Source organism: Erythrolamprus reginae, chromosome 13 (assembly GCF_031021105.1).
Source record: "Erythrolamprus reginae isolate rEryReg1 chromosome 13, rEryReg1.hap1, whole genome shotgun sequence".
In the NCBI taxonomy this organism is placed as follows: Eukaryota; Metazoa; Chordata; class Lepidosauria; order Squamata; family Dipsadidae; genus Erythrolamprus; species Erythrolamprus reginae.
Genome location: NC_091962.1, coordinates 15,650,187 through 15,670,548, shown reverse-complemented (window position 1 = coordinate 15,670,548; position 20,362 = coordinate 15,650,187). Strand labels below are relative to the sequence as shown.

Below are 20,362 nucleotides of genomic sequence, written 5' to 3'. Positions count from 1 at the left end.
TAGAAATAGAATAGAATATAAAACAGAATATAGAATATTATAGAATACAGGAGTATAGAATATAGAATATAATATAGTAGAGTAGAATAGAATAGAATAGAATATAGAATAGAATAGAATAGAAAATAGAATATAGAATAGAATAGAATGGAATAATTATATTGGCCAAGTGTGATTGGACACATAAGGAATTTGTCTTTGGTGCAGATGCTCTCAGTGGACATAAAAGAAAAAGAGACATTGGTCAAGAATCATGAGGTGCAACACTTAATGATTGTCATAAGTGTCAAATAAGCAATGAGAAAACAATCAATATTAATATAAATCGTAAGGGTGCAAAAAAAAAAGTTACAGTCATAAGTGAGAAGAGATGGGTGATGGGAATGATGAGAAAAAACCAGTAGTAATAATAGTGGACTTAGTAAATAGTTTGACAGTGTTGAAGGGAATTATTTGTTTAGCAGAGTGAGGGCGTTCGGGGGGAGACTCTTCTTGTGTCTAGTTGTCTTGGTGTGCAGGGCTCTGTAGTGACATCTTGAGGGTGGGAGTTGAAACAGTTGTCCAGGATGCGAGGGGTCCGTAGATATTCTTCCAGCCCTCTTTTTGACTCTGTCCTCCATGGAAGGCCGGTTGGCAGCCATTGTTTTTTCCGCAGTTCTGATTCTCCTCTGAAGTCGGTGTCGGTCTTGTTGGGTTGCAGAACCGAACCAGACAGTGATGGACGTGCAGATGACGGACTCCATGATTCCTCTGTAGAACTGGATCAGCAGCTCCTGGGGCAGTTTGAGCTTCCTGAGCTGGTGCAGAAAGAACATCCTTTGTTGTGCTTTTTCAATGATGTTTTTGATCCTGGGTTTTTATAATTGTTTTTAATATTAGATTTGTACTTTGTATTTTGTGGTGAGCTGCTCTGAGTCTTCAGAGAGGGGTGGCCTACAAGTCTAATAAATTATTAAATTGTTATTATTAATTATGTTAGGTGACCACTTTAGATCTTGAAATATGACAGAACCTAGAAATTTGAAAGCTTCTACTGTTGATGCTGTGTTTATTTTTATTTATTTATTACTTAGATTTGTATGCCGCCCCTCTCCGTGTTGTCTAGTATTGTGAGAGGTGGAAGGATTTGAGGGGGGGGGTCCTCTTAAAATCCGTCCCCCTCCCCTGTTTGGTACAGCAATGCAGGGGGGGGACCCCAGCCCCACTAAATCCTCCAGCATCTTGCAGGCGGGGGCGCTGCAGTGCGCAACAACTGCCAGTGTGGGCAGCAGCCGCTCCGGTGAGTCCAAGGACGGGCTGTGGGTTGACTCATCGCGGGGGTGTGGTGTGTATGGCGGGGGGGGGGGATGTTTCTCAGTCTGCCTGTTGAAATCCTTCGCAGCGTTTCCTCCTCCGGCAGCCGGAGGGCGGAGGAGTCGAGCGCAGCCGCCGTTTTCCCACGGAAAGCAAAAAAAAACTTTCCATGCTTGGCACGCTCGGAGGAGGAGGAGAAGAAGGAGCGTCCCGGGACCCCCAAGTTGGCAGGTAAGGGGAGGGGGGGCTCGGAGGTCTGGGGACCATCCGTGGGGGGCGGAACCGTCAGCCTGATGGGCCAGAGAGACCCCCGCTTGCTTTTCTCGCCTACTTTATAGCGGCCCCAAAGTTCTCCCCAAACTTTGCGCAAAAGTTTTCAGGACTTTTTTTTAAATTCTCTCTCTTTCAAAAGTTCAGGTGAGTTGGTGTCTTCTTCTTCTTCCGCCCCTGAGATTTCTCACGACCCCTCCTCCTCCTTCCCCACCCACCCCCTCCTCTTTTTTGTTCAAACAAGTTTTGCCAGACAAAAAAAACCCCCACCAACTTATTTTGTTCCCTTTTAGAAAAACGGGCTTTTTTCTGACTTTGGAAGGGCATCTTGGCCCAGAATGGCACTTTTGAAAGTGGGGGGGGGCGTCCCATTGATTCAAGGCAAGAGAAATTTGGGGGTTAACCATGCGTTTAATGTCTTCTTGGGGAGAAGAAAGGCCCTATTCATTGGAGACTTCGTCTCCATGCAAAAGATCTAAAGTGTTGGGTTTTGGGTTTTTTTTTTTACTAAACTGCCTGACATTTTGGGGAGGGTCGGAGTCGAATCTTTGGGGAGCTGGGAAGAGGCCGGAAGTGGGGCTGTTTCTCCCCCCCCCCCCCCCAAAAATACTTTCATTTTCCTTTCCTTTTTCTTGAGCGCTTTGATGGCCAAAAACCCAAAACTCGTTTTCGGTTTCTAGAACACATTCCCATGCTTCCCAGCACTGGGGCGGTGTGAAAAAAAATCCAATTAAGACGTGAAAAGGCTTCTTGGCCACCCCAATAAGTGAGCTTGATGGGGGAGTGGAGGTGGGGGCTGGTTTTGTGCCAAAGAGGCAGGCTGGATTTTTAAAAAGTCTCAAATTTTCCCCTCCTTAATTAACGGCTGGTTCTTAACGGTTGGGAAGCACACTTTGGAGGAGGCCTCCCTTGGGCCCAGGGGATGTGGAGGATGGGCCCTGTGGTCCCTCCAGGAGGCTCTCGGGTCGGGGCCTTGGATCCACCCTTTCTGGTTAGAAATGTTTGAGACATGGTGGTGGCGTGAACTGCAACTTTGAATTTCCTTCCTGGTTACAGTTATGATTTGTGCATAACTGTTCTGTTACGTTAGGAAGGGCCTGGGTTGGTGTCACCCAGCTCGTCCCCCACTCTCCTTGCCCGAAACATCTGCCTGTTTCTTGCAAAATTCTCCGAAGGAAGTTTTAATTTTCCGCTGAGTCCTTCCGTCCCACCCTCTGCGTTTCCTTTTATGGGCCTGACTCAGAACCGGCCACTTCAAGAGAAAGAACCACAGCTGGAAGTTTTCCGGGGTGCAGCCCACCCACCCATCAACTCCCCCATCCCTCCCCCTTTGGCCCCCCCAACGGACTTCTCTCCGTCCAACCTGGTTTTGAGGAAGGCTCAAACCCAGGTGCCTCCTGAGTTGGGCCCAAGTCAGGTTTTTGCAAAAAAATAAATAGAATAAAAAATAATCCCCACCTTCTTGTGGGCTGAGATCCTGAGACATTATCCCGAGAAATTTATTATTATTATTATTATTTATTGGATTTGTATGCCGCCCCTTTCCATATTTTTGAAAGAATAGATTTAAAAACAATAACCCAAAACTGTAATTGGCGTTGTGTGTTTTGTATTTGTGTGTTGAGATCTTTAATAATGATAATGATGATAATAATAATGATAATAATAATAATAATAATAATAATAATAATAATAATAATAATAATATAACAGAGTTGGAAAGGACCTTGGAGGTCTTCTAGTCCAACCCCCTGCTTAGGCAGGAAACCCTACACTACTTCAGACAGATAGTTATCCAACATCTTCTTAAAAACTTCCAGGGTTGGAGCCTTCACAACTTTCTGGTGGCGATCGACCGTTCTGACTGTCAGGAAATTTCTCCTTAGTCGCTTTCTTCTAAGTCGCTTCTCTCCTGGTTTAGTTTATAAATATCTTAATGCATATTTTGCAAGGAAAGTTTATAATATTACCTATGTTTTGCAAGGGAATTTTCCCAAATTTGTCCAACCGCTTTGCTTTTCTCTGCCTCCGACCTCTGTCTATGCAAGAGTGAAAGTGTCCTCGTTTACACGCGTTTACATGTGTGTAACACGCGTGTGGAAGGGCACTGCAAACAACCTCACGTGCTTTGCTGCAAGCTGGCATGGTGTTTCTATCTCAGGGGTTTATTTATTGTTAGGCCTGGCGTGGCTACTAATTTCTTATTTATTTATTTGAAACCCTCACTTCCGGCTTCTTCCATTTGAAACAGAATCTTTACAACGTATCCTTGGCATATCTCGATTGTGTTTGTAAATAACTCCAGATATGACCAATGTACCTACTCCAATTTGTACCTACTCCTAACAACAACCCTGTGAGGTGAACCAGACTTGAAAGATCCCATGATTCGTTCCCGGGGGCAAAATTCATCCAGATCGGTTGACATTATGAATAGATTCATGCAGAAATGTCTAAACTCATTATGGAGATCCCAAATAGGGATGAATCTGATTTCTACAAGGCCTGGGAGAAATGGTACCATTATTTATCTTTAAAATTACTATCAAAAAAGAAGAAAAACTCAGTAACAATCCTACCTCCTGTCAACATGATACGGAATGAAAATAACTTTATAGATTTCAGTCGCAAAAGACATTGATTGAGACATCCTGAAGACAAATACTAAACCCTACAAACCAAACCCCAGTATTGACTATATAGACCAGTGTTTCCCAACCTTGGCAACTTGAAGGTATCTGGACTTCAACTCCCAGAATTCCCCAGCCAGCATTTGCTGGCTGGGGAATTCTGGGAGTTGAAGTCCAGATACCTTCAAGTTGCCAAGGTTGGGAAACACTGATATAGACTATATTATTTAATAAAGATTATTTTTAAATAAATAAATAGATTCCCTCTTAGTGGGGCAAATTGCACACAGAGGAATCAACAAAATAGGTAAAATGGGTTTTTCTACGCTTTGCTGACCCGGGACTCAACATCCCATCCTCCCCAGCCCTTTGGACCCTCTTTGCTAGATGGCTAGTTCCCAAATGACAGGGGCCAGGTTGAAAATATGCCTTCCTGGACATACAACGTTTTGTCCTGGAATAACCACAGTTTATGAATCTCTAACAAGGCTTTCAAACTTCCCGATCTTCTAAGCCAGGATAAGATTTTGGATTTTAACCTGGGTTCTCCTCCCACCCCCCAAAAAAAATCTAATTGGGGCTTCTTGTCAGAGGGACCCCTGCTTGGAATGAAGCAGGATCTCTCTCCCCTTCTCCCATCATCCTGGGACAGTTCATGTGGCAGGGTGGAAATTTGGCCAGGTTTTAGAGAAAAAGATGGAGCTAAGAGACCTTTAAATAGGTCCCCCAGGAAGTGTCAATCACTATGCAAAAACTGACTTTCTCTCCTGCAAATTGAAATGTTTCCGTTTGGCTTTATCTGGATGGCAAAATTAGAAAAGGAGGTAGCAAGACTTAAGAGATGAAATAGATAGATAGATAGATAGATAGATAGATAGATAGATAGATAGATAGATAGATAGATAGATGAGATAGATATAGATAGATGAGATAGATGATAGATAAATAGATAGATAGGTAGGTAGGTAGGTAGGTAGATAGATAGGTAGGTACGTACGTACGTACGTACATAGGTAGGTGTAGGTAGGTAGGTAGATAGATAGATAGATAGATAGATAGATAAATACATAGATATATGAGATAGATATAGATAGATGAGATAGATGATAGATAAATAGATAGGTAGGTACGTACGTACGTAGGTACATAGGTAGGTAGGTAGATGTAGGTACGTAGGTAGATAAGATAGATAGATAAATAGATAGATAGATAGATAGATAGATAGATAGATAGATTAGATAGATAGATAGAGAAATAGAGACAGATAGGGATAGAGATACAGTATATAGATTTATTTTTTATTTATTTTGTCCAATACACAATGAGGGTTTTAGTGGGTATATATCTACATACACATAGTAAAATACATTATGAAGGTTATAGAGGAGATACTCATAATAAAATATATCTAAGAAATAATAGAAAAGAAGATATAGTAATATATCAAGGCCTAGAGATAATTAAATTGGTGTGTGATTTTTCTCTCTCTCTCTTTTTAAAATTTGTACTTAAGACCTTTCGATTGTATTGAAGGTATGTGATGTTGTAATAAGCACGGAGAAAGATTTAGCCAGAAAAACCGTCTTCCCTTTCAAAAACTGCTTCTCTGGAGCGGCTGAGAAAACATGGCTGTGCCCATGACATCACTAGGGGGGCAAAGATGACTTGGCCGGCCAGCCACTCAGAGAGGCCAGACGTCCGATCCTTTCTTCTGACGGGGAGGAAATCCTCCCTCCCCCCCTGCCCAGATGTGATTCAAGGCCTTTTTCCTTCTGGGCCGTGCAGATCGTCTCCTCCTTGCAACAAAGGGTCCTTTTGTTCTGGGCTCCGGAGGGAGGCTGGGCATTTCCTGGCCGGAGCGGCTGACCGGCTGAAAAACCAGCCATGTTTAAATCCTTGGAAGAGAGAAATGGAAAAGAAGAAGCGGGGACGTTTATTTCATGGGGTCTCCACCTTCGAGATGCCCAAGTTGCGTGGCTGCATCGGGCAGGGAGATATTTTTAATTCCATTTAAAAATGGAATCTTTTTATATTTTCAATACGATATTTTTAATTCAATTTATTTGACTGACATGAGTGTCGGCCAGAAAGCGATGCACCACATTTTCTCCCCCCAGCCTACAGTATGTTTTTAAATGCAGGAGAAATGGGTTGCCACAGGGCCTTGTTTTGACCCTTGGGGAGGAGAGTGTGGATGGGAGGCCACCAGGAGATGCCAGCCTTTGTGGCTTAGATCTGGAAGCCGATTTCATTCTCAGCTGTTGTCGAGAAAAACCCTCAGAGTTGGCTCTGGTGAATCACAGCGGTTGTTAGCAAACCCTGGAATTTTGATCTGGCAGAAATGTGACATTTTCTGAATATCTGCTCAGTAAATCATTAACTTTGATGTGTTAAACAAGGGGGATCAAAAACACAACTTGTAACTCGACGTTCTCCCGTTTGGAAACGATTGGCTCTTTTTCTCCCCCTAAAAAACGACCTGCTTTAATTAGCCCAGCTGAAGGGTACTTCAGGTTTCTGGTCCTCAGGAGGCAAAGAGGCCAACAGACCTGACCAAAACATAATTCACAGCCTTGCACCTTGTTGCTTTCTTTCAAAACAAGCCTGCCAATTTTTTTCAAGGTTGGCTGGGTCACACGTCTCTTTCCAAGCTGCTGGTAGGTGTGTGCTGCGGCCAGGTGACCCCCCACCCCGGGAGAGTTTCCCCCCCCTCCCTTATTTGCACCCAATCGGCCACCGTGTTGCAAAACCAAGAAGATTTGGCTCGGTGGTAGATTTCTGCTATTCCAGGGCATGAAAAAACCAGGAGTTAAATTCAGAGGAAGGATTGAGAGGGTGTAGAGTTTATAGGGTATGAATGTATTTTATAGTGGTTTTTTTTAAAATTATGATAGTTATTTTTAGCCTATATTTTATATCGTTGCATTTACTGCTATGATTGTAAGCTGGCCAGTGAGTCCAGCTGGAATTGGGCGGCATATAAATTGAAGAAAGGAAGGAAGGGAGGGAGGGAGGGAGGGAGGGAGGGAGGAAGGAAGGAAGGAAGGAGGAAAGAAACAAAATGAAGGAAGGAAGGAAAGAAAGAAAGAAGGAAGGAAAGAAAGAGAAAGAAGGAAAGAGAGAGAGAGAAAAAGAAAAGAAAAGAAAGAAGGAAAGACAGACAGACAGAAAGAAAGAGAAGTAAGGACGGAAAGAAAGAAAGGGAAGGAAGGAAAGAAAGAAAACAAAGGAGAAAGAAAAGAAAGGAAAGAAGGGAGGAAAGAAAGAGAAGGAAAGAAAGAGAAGGAAGGAAGGATTGAAAGAATAAAAGAAAGAAAGAAAAAGAGAAGGAAGGAGAGAAAGAAAGACAGGGAGAAAAGAAAGAAAGCGAAAGAAGGAAGGAAAGAAAGAAAGAAAGAAGGAGAAAGAAAGAAGAAAGGGAGGAAAGAAAGCAAGCAAGAAAGAAAGATGATTCAAGGGGGGGGGAGGAGATAAAAGCAAGACCCCCTGTGAAGCTGCACCCTGAAATTTCACCGGGAGGGAAGATATTTGCCCATCAGATCAACACAGCCTTGCTTTCTACGTAGAAAGGATACCACCAGGTGAAGCCCGGGCAGGAAAATACTTCTTAAGAAGATGCAAACACCAGGGAAGATCTCTTTAATCTCACGCAGGCGTGGTCCAGCCCTGGGTGGGGAGGGTGGGGGCCGCAGAACAACCCCCCCCAGCTGCAGAAATCCTCCTCCTGGAGGGGGTGAGCTCATTTTGGGGCCCTCGTTGTTTTTCTCTTCCCCCTTTTCACTCGCTTCTTTGCCAGGTGGGTGGTGAGTCAGGGTTGAGTCAACCAGCACCCGTCCCTCCACCCACAACGTCTGGGGCAGGCTGGGTCTTGCCCGTTGGCTCTGCCCCCCCACAACGCCCAGGACGGTTATTCTGCAACAAGGCGGAGGAAAAATCGCTGCGAAAGGCCGACCGGTTGTGCAACGGAATAAGATTCAATTCATGGAGCGACTGTTCGAAGTTACGGCCATGGTTCACACTTACGACCAAAAATTCAGAGGACTTGGCAATGGGAATGTACTTATGGCTTTTAAATATATATATATATATATATATATATATATATATATATATATATATATATATATATATATATTTATTTATTTATTTTTCCAAACCATCAATCCATATACGTGCTGCAGTATTGTAAACACAGGCTTATAATTTACATTTTTCCATTCAATCATTTATACACCGCTCAAAAATAAAAGGGGGGGGGGAACACTTCAACAACACAATATAAAAAATAATTTTATTTATTTATTTTTTCAAACAATCCATAACACACTTATAACACAATAACACAGGCTTATAATTTACAATCATTTACACGCCGCTGAAGAAAAAAAAGGGAACACTTCAACAACGCAATATAAAAAATAATTTTATTTATTTATTTTTCCAAACAATCCATAACACAGTTATAACACAATAACACAGGCTTATAATTTACATTTTTCCGTTCAATCATTTATTCTCCGCTCAAAAATAAAAGGGAACACTTCAACAACACAATATAAAAAATAATTTTGTTTATTTATTTTTCCAAACCATCAATCCATATACATGTTGCAGTATTGTAAACACAGGCTTATAATTTACATTTTTTCCCATTCCATCATATATATAATTTTCTCCATCTGCCTACCCTCCAAGCTAATAAGAATATATATATATGTGTGTGTGTGTGTACACTGAGAGCATATGTACCAAGACAAATTCCTTGTGTGTCCAATCACACTTGGCCAATAAAGAATTTTATTCTATTCTATAAATATTGACAAGATGAAAATAGGATTTAGGATCTTTTATTAATTAACTATTGATCGAAGAAGATTTTATAAGCATCTTGTTCGGCTTGGAGGAGAGAGGTGTTTTTGTGTACGTATGTTTTCTAAGTTGGAGAAAAAAAATTAAGAAAAATTACACTCCAAAAAAAAAAAAAGGGTTTAAAAAGCACATCGCGATTTTGTTCTTGATGAAGTTTCAAAGTTGTTGAGCTAGTTAACCCACTGACCTCATTGGTGGGAAGCTGGCTGGGAAGGTTGAAATGACGTGACAGTTTGCTGACTCATTTTTTCTGGCCGGGCGGCTGTTTCAGGCCACAAACCTTAATCCTGCGCTCCCATCATGCCTCGGACGAGGGTCTCAGTGGCAAGCTGCTAGCCCTCATGGTGGTAAATCTGATCTTGTTCCCTTGCAGGAGGGAGATCCTTTGCGAAAAGCTCTGTAGAATTGGGGGTTTGTTTTAAATGGGTTTATTTTAATTCTTGTTGTTATGTCGCTTTTTATTCTGTGCATAACTATTTTACTGTGATTGTAAGCAGTCCAGAATCCGCAAGGAGTTGGGTGGCTTAAAATGTTAATAAAATAAATTACATTAAATCAAACAGCACTGGAAAGGACCTTGGAGGTCTTAGAATATATAGAATAGAATATAAAAAAGGAAGGAAGAAAAGAAAGAGAAAGGAAGGAAGGAAAGAAAGGAAGGGAAGGAAGAAAGGAAGGAAAAGAAGGAAAGGAAGTAAGAAAAGAAAGGAAGGAAGGAGGGAAAGAAATAAAGAAAGGAAGGAAAGGAGGGAAGGAAAGAGAGAGAGAAAGAAGGAAAGGAAAGGAAGGAAAGGAATGAAGGAAAAAAGAAAGGAAGGAAGGAAATAAAGAAAGGAAGGAAGGAAAGGAAGGAAAGAAAGAGAGAGAAAGAAGGGAAGGGTAGGAAGGAAAGAAAGGAAGGAAGGAAAGGAAGGAAAGAAAGAGAGAGAAAGAAAGAATGAATGAAAGAAAGAAGGGTAGGAAGGAAAGAAAGAAAGAGAGAAATGAATGAAAGAAGGAAGATTCAGGGAGGGGGTAAATTATGGAGATATCGAGATAAAAGCGAGACCCCCTCTAAAGCCACATCCTGAAATCTCACCAGGATTTGGCAGTCAGCTCAGTGTTGCCTTGCTTTCTACGTAGAAAGGATACCACCAGGTGAAGCCCGGCCAGGAAAACCCCCTTAAGAAGATTCCAAAACATGCCAGGCGAATGAAGGAAGGTCACTTTTATGTGTTATATTTTTTTCTCCCTTTTTAATGTCAATATTCAGTAAAGATTATTTTCTTTAAAAAAAGACAGAAAGGGGTGCACCAGATGACCTTGGAGGACTTATTCACCAGGAGGAAGTGGCGTCTTTGTGTGTTTGTGCGATCTTCTCTCTCTCTCTCTCTTGCCTCCCGTCTGGTTCTATGGAAACTCTTGGTGGTTTCCTGTTGATCTGAAATGATTTTTTTGTGAAAACTAAAATGCTTTTCCTCCCCCAGCACTTCCCCCTGAGCCTTGCGAGAGGAAACCGAGGCACGGTCAGCAACACCGGGGATGACTCGGCGAGGCCGCCGTTTCGAAAGAGAGAAGCTGCTCTCTTCTGCTCCTCCTCTTCCTCCTCTTCCTCCTTCTATTCTTTTCTTCCTCCTCTTTCTCCTCCTTCTATTCTTCATCTCCCTCTTCTTCTTCCTCCTCTTCCACTTCCACTTCCTCCTCTTCCTCCTCTTGTTTCCACTTCCTCCTTTTCCTCCTTCTATTCTTTTCTTCCTCCTCTTCTTCCCCTTCTTTCTCCTCTTCCTCTCTCTCCTCCTTTCCTCCAATTTTTATTTCATGTCGTTTCTCCCTCCTCTTCTTCCTTTCCTCTAATTTTTATTTAACACTCTTTCTCCAAATTCCTCCTCTCCTCTTTATTTCCCCTAATTTTACTGTTTTATCATCGTTCTCCCTTCTCTTCCTCCTCTTCCTCCTCCTCTTCCTCCTCCTCTTCCTTTCCTCTAATTTTTATTTAACACTCTTTCTCCCAATTCCTCTTCCTCTCTTTATTTCCCCCAATTTTAACTCAGTGTTATCATCGTTCTCCCTCCCCTTCTCGTCCTCTTCCTCCTCCACTTCTTCCTCTTCCTCCTCCTCTGATTATTATTTTTTTTAAAGCTTTGTTTATCCAATTTGTCAGATTTAAAAGAAAAACGTCACAATAATTTTTGCACAGAATCAAACCCAATCTCTCATATCCATTTCTATCACCGGATGCTGGACTCGATGGGCTTTGGCCTGATTCAGCATGGCTCGTCATATATCAATCTTTAACTTTGCATTGTTTGCAAAGATTTCTCATGTTTACCTAGTGTTTATACTGTATATTTGTGATTCGACACAAAAATATGTGACCCTTCCCTGGTGCAGAGCTGAAGGGATTGGATACTGTAGCCTAGAGGATAATTCTCTGCCTTACAAGGCAAAGGTTGCAGGTTCAAGTCCCAGTGAGAGTATGGCTAGCTGATGAGGCCAAAATAAGGCCGAAATAGATCTATCCTAGTCTCCCTTAATTTTCAAATTCAGCAAAAAAAACATGTGACATATATAAGCACTAGGTAAACATGAGGAATCTTTGCAAATCTTATTTATTTATTGGACATGTGCCGCCTCTCTCTGTGGACTCAGGGTGGCTATTTGTAGTTACTTTCAGATTATATCCCAGTTTTTTTAAATTTTATTTTCCATCCAATTATCCTAACATTCTGAATTATCTGGTCCTTCGATTTGCATCATCGGCTCTGACCTTATTCTCGCCCTCTTCCTCCAAAGGTGTCGTTCAACCCGTCAGAATCCAAATCGGTTTCCTCGCCGCCTGACGGAATCTCCGGGCTCCAAAGCGACCAGAGGGGACTGCGCGGCCTCCTCCGAACGTCATCTCTTGCTGGGCAAGAGCTCCCCATCCTCACCCCTCCGCCAATCCTCGGCGCCCACCCAGGCAGAAAGCTGGAAGCGACTCCAGCCATGAGCGATTTCTGGCACAAGCTGGGCTGCTGCGTGGTGGAGAAGCAGCCGCAGCCGGTGAGTTCCGCTCGCGGTCGGTCTCCCGTCGCAGGGGGTCGGCGAGGTCTTCCTCCTCCTTCCTCCCCTCATCGCATCTCTCTCCTGCTTCCCTCTTCCACAGCAGCAGCGGAAACGGCGGCGGATCGACCGCAGCATGATCGGCGAGCCCATGAATTTTGTCCACCTCACGCACATCGGTTCCGGCGACATGGTGAACGAGGGGCTCCCTGCCATGGTACGTCCTTCGCTAGCCTTCACTTGCCCGGGGACGCGACTGAGTCTTCCAGATCAAAACTCTTAAATAATGATGATGATGATGATGATGATGATGATGATGATGATAATAGTAGTAGTAGTAGTAGTAGTAGTAATGTATATAAAATTTATGCATGGTATGTCTGTGTGTATGATGGATTTCTTAAATAAGAGTTTTTAAAATTAACTTAAATATTAGATTTGTTCATATTGTTTCACTATTGTTGTTAGCTGCCCCGAGTCTACAGAGAGGGGTGGCATACAAATCAAATAAGTAAGTAAGTAAGTAAGTAAGTAAGTAAGTAAGTAAGTAAGTAAGTAAGTAAGTAAATAGTAGTAGTAGTAATAATAATAATAATAATAATAATAATAATAATAATAATTGCTCAAAAGAATAAAGGGAACACTCAAATAACACATTTCAGATCTGAATGAATGAAATATCCTCATTGAATCCTTTGTTCTGTACAAAGTTGAATATGCAACAACAGCAGGTGAAATTGACTGTCAATCAGTGTCGCTTCCTAAGTGGACAGTTGGATTTCACAGAAGTTTGATTGACTTGGAGTTATATGTTGTTGTTTAAGGGTTCCCTTTATTATTATTTTTGAGCAGTGTGTATTGCCAAACCCAAACTGCTATGTACATAGAATAGAATATAGAATAGAATAGAATAGAATAGAATAGTAGTAGCAACAAACATCGGTTGGGAGGTCTCACCCAGAGGCTTGGGGGGGGGGCTTTGCAGGGGGGGGAATATATTTTGGAGAGGACCATACAGGTAACCCTCGACTTAACGACCACAATCTTTGTTGCCCGGTGGGACATCGATGGACTGAACGTTGCAACTTTTCTCACTGTGGTGGGTCACGAATCAGCTTTTCCCCCTGAAGTGCTAGATTTCTAAGTGCTGGGAGGCCTAGAGCTTGAGGAAGGGTCTTCATTCTGTCTCACTTTTTTCTCTCCCTTCTCCCTCGCAGTCAGGAGCTGTCCAGGAAATGCGATCCAAATGCGGTCGGGAACGGCCTTGGAGCAATTCCCACATTTTATAACCTCCTGCAAGTCCTCCCCTCCATCCTTTTCCACGTAAGTGTTGGATGGATTTTGCGTAACTCCTCCGTCAGTAACTGCTCAATGAGGAATAGCCACTTGATACGCAAAGGGGCCTTATTCCCAGCCTAGGAGGGACTTTTTTAAAAAGTTGACATTTTATTTTCTAAAAAAGTAGAGATGCGGAAGTAAATACACTATTTTTGGCTATGAACAGTATCACAAGCCTTCCCTTAACACTTTAAAACCCTAAATTACAATTTCCCATTCCCTTAGCAACCATTTAGATTACTACTCACCATATTTATTTATTAAAGTTTATTTTTAAAAAATGTTTTTTAAAGGCAGACGAAAGTTTGGCAATGACATATGACGTCATCGGGCGGGAAAAACCGTGGTATAGGGGGGGAAACCATGAAGTATTTTTTAATTAATATTTTTGAAAAACCATGGTATAGACGTTCCGCGAAGTTCGAACCCGCGAAAATCGAGATATATCTCGATCACCGGAACATAGAAACTTTAATTATATATATATATATATATATCAAGAATAGTCCTAAAAATGCGAGTTCCAGGTATGTGTGTGAATGATGAGGCAGCAGCCATCTCGATCACCGGAACATAGAAACTTTAATAAAACCACTTAGCTTTCGTTAGCGTGCTGCTAACTTCGTCAGAGTATTAAAATGCCATGGGAGACAATCACCATTCAAAACAAATCTCCACCCCCACACTATATACTAGGAAGAAATGACAGTTGCTAACATTCCATTTACAACAACACAAAGATTGGAACTTCAGCCTGATGATGGTGAATGTGATTTCGCCGAAACGTCGCATAGACATGCAAAACATTACACAGGGCAAAACCCGAACTCAGAACAATCTACATATATATATATATATATACATACATACATACATACATACATACATACATACTGTATATACATACATACTATACATATATACATACATACTATAAATATATACATACATACTATATATATAAATAGTTTTCATAGATTTTCACGGGTATATGTATGTAGATTGTTCTGAGTTCAGGTTTTACTCCATATAATATTTTGATGTAATTACCCCCTGTAATAAAATATATGTTGACACATATATACAGTATATATATACATAGCTACATGCTTCCTAAGTGGACAGTTTGATTTCGCACAAGTTTGGTTGACTTGGAGTTCTATTGTGTTGTTTAAGTGCTCCCTTTATTACTTTTTTTTAGCAGTGTCATAAAACAATATCCTAAAAAGAACCACAACAGTCAATTGGATTATAATTCTAAATTCTAACTATTGCCAACATACGGGGCAAAAGTAAGTTGTGTTTATCCTCTCCCCCCCCACTTTTTCTTACAGGCGAATTAACGACAAAAATAACCTTGAAAGAAAGAAAGAAAGAAAGAAGGAAGGAAGGAAAGAAAGAGAAAGAAAGAAAGAGAAAGAAAGAGAAAGAAAGAAAGAAAGAAAGAAAGAAAGAAAGAAAGAAAGAAAGAAAGAAAGAAAGAAAACATCTCTTGAATGCGTCACTTGAATTTCCTGTTCGGTCTTGTCGAAACGAGTTGCCAAATTCAAAAACCGTTGAGGGAATTAGTCACCGCGTAACTTATCCTTTCGGGGAAAACAATAAAATGAGAAGAGCCACAGCCCTGAGCATCCATCACTCTGCAAATGCCCAGTGGCCTGGTGGTGGGTTTTTTGCCCCCTGGCGTTGTCCACTTTGCAGAAAACACCCCCCACCCCCACCTTGGTAAGCAATTTGCAGAATTACCCAGAATTGATCCACAACGCTTCCACGATACCAATAAATAATCAATATCTTTGGGTTCCTTTATAAACCGAAGCAGCCACCGGAACGAATGAATTATTCTGGGTGTTTTCGCCAAAGTTTCCACGCTGGATTTCGTTCATCCGGATGCTCACGGTGTCTGACCTTTTGGGTACCGTCCATGGGCGTGGCCACCGTTGTGCCGAACGATCCCTCCCAAAAGATGCTGGGAAATCTCGTTCTGGATTCCAAGCCCAGGCTGTGGCTGATGGGACAGGGTGGCCGACTTTTCCGGTGCGAATTCTCTCTCGGAAGCAGCGCTCAAAAGCCAACGTCGATTCGGTGCTTTGCGATATCCGTTGCTATTATTCCGGTTTGGTGGCATGCTCAGCCCGAGGTGGAAATTCGATTTGCCGTTGTCTACTCTACTGTATCCCGTCTCGCAAGTCGAAGTGGCTGGGGGGTTTCCCCCCCCCTTGCAAATCTTCCTGCCCTAAATCGATTGCATAAAAATGGAGATTTGGGGCACAATGTATCCTGCAGCAAGGGTCCACGCCGAGAGGCTTCGTGACTCGAATTCACTCTTGGCCCTCTTCTTCCCTTTCTGGATCAAAGCCCCCAACCACCATCCTCCACAGCCGAGGAGGACCAGGGCAAAATTACAACCGGGATCAACCAGCTTGTAAAATGAGGCAGCTGGAGAGAATCACCCACTGGAGATGGTTTTACTTGGAAGAAACTCAGTTTGCGTGTCCGAAAATCCCATCTGCTGTCTTTGATTTTGGGATTATGTAGCTCTTTCCTCCAGCCGGACTTGGGTTAAAATCGTACAAGGGCTCGGTGTGGAAATCCTGTTTTTTAGTACGATTCTCTCGTGTTCCCACGCACCCCTTCTCGCTGTGTTTTAAAAACGAAGCACCCCCAGAGCCAAGACTTTTAGACGGTCCAGCCTGGAGGGGGGAAAATATATACTGTATTTTTCGGAGTATAAGATGCACCTTAGTTTTTTGGGGGGAGGAAAATAGGGGAAATAATCTGCTTGTCAGGTATCCATCTGGCTAGTGTCCTTAGTCTGGTCAGCTTCAGATTATTTTATCCCCCGGTTAGGGCTTTAAAAAAACTTTATTTGGAGAGAGTAACCATGAAAGAGCTTGCAAGCTAGTAAGACTTGGGAACATCATTATTAGCACCTGGAAAGAAACATTCGGAGCAAGTAGAGCAATGGGAAAAAACCTGCAAAGATTTAGGGCTTGGAAAACATTATTTGGAGAGAGTAACAATGAAAGAGCTTGCAAGCTGGGAAGAGCTGAGAATATTGTTAGTACCTGGTTAGGGCTGGAAAGAAACATTGGGAGCAAGTAGAGCAATGAAAAAAAGCCTGCAAAGACTTAAGGCTTGGAAAACATTCTTTGCAGAGAGTAACATTGAAAGAGCCTGCAAGGTAAGAGCTGGGAAGATCATTAGCACCTGGTTAGGGCTGGGGGAAAAAAGCTTCGGAAAAAAGCTACATTTAGTGTATAATTTTCAGCCTCTTTTCGGGAGGAAAAAGCTGCATCTTATACTCCGAAAAAATACGGTATGTACATTTCAAATTCCAGGGTCGGGTTTTTTTTCAGCCTCCTTGCTGACCTGTGAGGTTGGGGACGGTTTCTCCATCCCCTGTTGGAATTCTTCATCATTGCATCTGGAGTTGCAGTAGATATGATGCCGCCGGCTGAGCCTGGGAATCCCCAGTGGGAACCCACTGCAACAAAACCCACACCGTTGTCTCTTCCCTTGTGTCTTCAACTCCATCCGGTCGCCCCGTACCCCAAATTACAAGGCTGGAAAAGGGTTTTTTCCCCCCTGTGCCTCTTGTTCCTTGCAAAGAGGTTAACTCTGAAAACTTTCAGCAGCCAATAAACTCTGAAATTTCCCCACCCTCTTTTTCCCCCCCTGGCGCGAGAACTACTAGGTGTAAAATTAAAGGTGTACATTTTTTTTCCTCCTCTTTGCTTCCTGTGTCTGCTAACCATGCAAAAATTAATATTTCGGAGCAGAATACCAATTTTTTTTAACCTTCGAAGCTTTAGGATTTCAATGCCCATTATTCCTGCCACAGGTTGGCAGTGGATTAATGGATCTGTAGTTGAACTTACCCGAAAAGCATCTTTCTTTTCTTTATTTAGCTGATGGGTCGATGTTTTCAAAAACACACACACGCACACACAGGAAAAAATAGAACTTTTGCCATGTTTATTATTATTTCCCTGCACCCCAGCTGGTCTGGGGTTAAAAAAATCAATAGCCGGGCTGCGTGAATGACTTTTTATTCGCCAGAAAATTCTTTTTTTCAAGCAAGAAAATGATGATGTGTGTATGTGTAAAGGGAGGGAGAAAATATATTATTTGAATATAATGTTGCAATCGAGACACTGAAATCTGGGCGAAAGGAAGAGCTGTATTTTGCTGGTTGGTCATTTTTTAAAAAAAAATACACCCTATTTTCTAGGCTAAATGCAGCGAAAGAATTATGCAACCCATTTCTTACATGTTTCTCCCTCGTTTGCAGGGCGTGTTATGTATGCTTGGAAAGACACAATTAAATGGCAAAAGAGAATTGTTGAGGTGGGTTTGTTGTTGGTTTTTTTGCAGAGGGCATTTTCACAAGAATTCCAACAGACTTCCTAAAATTTGCTTGGGATGGGCCAGAATAACATGCAAATGTTACTGTTGACTTCCCTTCTTAGGTATATTTAGAATTTATTCAGGGGCGAGAGCTTCTTTCGAAAAGAACCAGAAAACCGAGGACCAAACAGGAACTGCTGTTCACTGGCTGTAATAGAATAAATGAAATTTGCAACCGAAGGAGATGAACACCAGACAAAAGAGAAAAGGCTTCAGGGTTAATACATAGAATATAATATATATATATATTTTAAAAGAGTCACATTTCTAATGTGCGAGTGAAGGAAAGACGTAAAATAACAGGTTATTTCTTTGAAGCAAAAAAAGGGGCATTTTTAGGGACCGGGGGGAGAATTTATGCCCTTCCACCGGGTGGCCATGCAGGCAAGGAGGATGGGAAGTGTAGTCCGACGGTCTCCAATGCCTTTTCGATCCAACTGAAGCAAACTGGCTGTTGGGAATCTGGAATTTTAGTAGCACAGGGAGTGGGCTCCTCTTTGGAAAATTCTTGCCTGTTCAGCTAAACCTCCTTTTATTTTTAAAAGAGTCGCTCGGGGTGGAAGAGAGGGAAATGAGCTTTAAAAGCAGCGTCTTCGCCCAAATACAAGGGTCTTTCTTCCAATTTCTTGAAAATAAAACTCCTTCGCTTTGCAAGAGGTGGGGAAAAAATATATATTCGGGCAGGGGCTGATATCGAACTCGGTGTGGCCGCGGTCCGGCTACTTCCGGCGTCTTTTGAACCCGTGGTCAGTGGCCGCTCTTCATGTGAATTGGTTTTGACTGAAAACACATAAGAAAAAGAGGTTAAGCAGCAGTCTGTCCCCACCAGCTTGGATAATGCAATTGATTGAGTTGGAGGGGACCTTGGAGGTCTTCTAGACCAACCTGGGCTCAGTTAGGAAATTTCCCTTGGCCAAGAGAAAAGGTTCCAATTTTCGCATTTCTCTTTGGGTCTGTCTTTTCTGTCCAATTTAGACCTTGGTTGACCCAGTATTTTGACCCAGGAAAAAGGCACCAATGAAGTGATTGAAATATTTTTAAAGTTCAGGAAAGCGGCCGAAATAGGAGAAACACCATTGCAAAGATTATTTGGGGGAAAGAGCATCTATTCTGGCTCAAATGTCAACAAGGTTTTCAAATATATATACAGTATTTGAAACAACCCTGTTGACATTTGCGCCAGAATGCCCCATCCCACCCCTGCAGCAAGGGTCATTTCTGGGTTACAAACCACAGAGGAAAAAAATCACCTTGTGGTGCCCCATCCCACCCCTGCAGCAAGGGTCATTTCTGGGTTACAAACCACAGAGGAAAAAAATCACCTTGTGGTGCCCCATCCCTCACCTGCATCAAGGGTCATTTCTGGGTTACTGAACTGCAGGAGGAAAAAAAATCACCTTGTGGTGCCCCATCCCACACTTGCAGGCAGGATCATTTCTGGATTATAAACCACAGGGCGAGGGGGGGAATCACCTTGTGGTGCCCCACCCCACCCCTGCAGGAAGGTCTCTTTCCTGAGATTGTAACACTACAGGTTCATTCAGATGAATTCTGCAGGTGTGGGATGGAGCACCACAAGGTGATTTTCTCCCCTGAATTCACTCCATCGTTGATCTCAATGATGGAGTGAATTCAGGGGGGCAATCACCTTGTGGCGCCCCATCCCACCCCTGCAGCAAGGCCTCCTTCCCTAGATTTTAACACTACATGTTGGAAACCCGGGTTCCCCGCTACCCGCCCCGAGCATGGGCAGAGTGCCACCCGGAGCGCACCTGCTTGGGCCCGCTGGGGAAGGCCTCCTTCAGGCTGCGCCAGAGCGCCTTGAGCCCTCCGTTGACTTTGGCCCAGAAGCGCCTCCGCTTCTCCTCCTGGTCCCTCTGGATGTCGCGCAGGGCGCAGAGGTGCGTGGGGCCGAGCTCGCAGTCGAGGGCCAGCCGGTCGCACTGCCGGGCGGGGCGGCTGCAGGCGCAGGCGGCGTAGCTGCAGACCAGGCGCTCGAAGCGGAGCAGGTCGTACTGCGCGGGATCCAGGCGCATGGCGGGCGCGGCGTAGGTGATGTCGCGCACGCGGCTCATGCTGCCCGCGCCGCAGTTGCAGTGCCAGGCGCTCCACTCCTGCCAGGCGTAACGCGTGTCGCCCACGATCAGCACCGTCTCGTGCGTGGGCGCAGGGCTGCCCTCGTGGATCGCGGGCAAGTGGGGCATCTCCTTGGTGGCCGCCGCCTCCGCCTCCCCCGGGTTGATGTAGCCCGCGGCCACCGTGGCCTTGGCGGCGGCGGGCACCTTGGCCAGCAGCTCCGGGGGCGCCGAGATTTGCGCCCCATCCTCCGCCTCCTCGGCCCCCGCCAGCGCCCCCGCCCACAGCAGCGCCGCCAGCGCCAGCGCTCGTCCGGGGGCCATGCCCGCCCCGCCGACCCGCCCGCCTCCCGGGATCGCGCTGGGCAACCGGGCGCAGCAGGACAAAGGAGCGCAGCCGCTGCCTGGAACGCGCAGCGGAGGGAGGGGGCGCCCACGCCCACGCCTCGGAGGATG

The 20,362-nt window shown here is 43.7% G+C and overlaps 2 protein-coding genes across 4 annotated transcripts; one reads left to right on the top strand and one right to left on the bottom strand.

The window, feature by feature from the left end:
• The first annotated feature begins 1,372 nt into the window (after nt 1–1,372).
• CDC42SE1 (CDC42 small effector 1) lies at nt 1,373–17,768 on the top strand. Of its 3 annotated transcripts, none has more exons than XM_070766632.1 (5): nt 1,373–1,524; nt 11,835–12,083; nt 12,187–12,300; nt 13,301–13,406; nt 14,756–17,768. In XM_070766632.1, the coding sequence occupies exons 2-4, from the start codon at nt 12,027–12,029 to the stop codon at nt 13,370–13,372; spliced, it is 243 nt and encodes an 80-aa protein (XP_070622733.1). In that variant the 5' UTR covers nt 1,373–1,524; nt 11,835–12,026; the 3' UTR covers nt 13,373–13,406; nt 14,756–17,768. The 3 variants fall into 3 exon arrangements, with proteins under 3 accessions (XP_070622733.1, XP_070622732.1, XP_070622731.1); XM_070766631.1 differs by having other exon boundaries at nt 1,401–1,524; nt 12,190–12,300; XM_070766630.1 differs by having other exon boundaries at nt 1,401–1,524; nt 13,301–13,410; nt 14,828–17,768.
• On the bottom strand, nt 17,009–20,230 carry C13H1orf56 (chromosome 13 C1orf56 homolog). The gene is made up of 2 exons (XM_070766607.1): nt 19,604–20,230; nt 17,009–18,611 (listed from the first exon to the last, which is right to left on the bottom strand). The coding sequence occupies exons 1-2, from the start codon at nt 20,228–20,230 to the stop codon at nt 18,579–18,581; spliced, it is 660 nt and encodes a 219-aa protein (XP_070622708.1). The 3' UTR covers nt 17,009–18,578.
• Between the last annotated feature and the right edge of the window lie 132 nt (nt 20,231–20,362).

Coding starts and splice junctions, on each gene's coding strand:
- CDC42SE1 (XM_070766632.1), top strand. CDS start 12,027: ATGAGCGATTTCTGGCACAAGCTGGGCTGCTGCGTGGTGGAGAAGCAG. Junction 12,084..12,186: donor TGGAGAAGCAGCCGCAGCCG/GTGAGTTCCGCT, acceptor CCTCTTCCACAG/CAGCAGCGGAAACGGCGGCG. Junction 12,301..13,300: donor ACGAGGGGCTCCCTGCCATG/GTACGTCCTTCG, acceptor TCTCCCTCGCAG/TCAGGAGCTGTCCAGGAAAT.
- C13H1orf56 (XM_070766607.1), bottom strand. CDS start 20,230: ATGGCCCCCGGACGAGCGCTGGCGCTGGCGGCGCTGCTGTGGGCGGGG. Junction 18,612..19,603: donor TCCCCAGCGGGCCCAAGCAG/GTGCGCTCCGGG, acceptor ATGTGTTTTCAG/TCAAAACCAATTCACATGAA.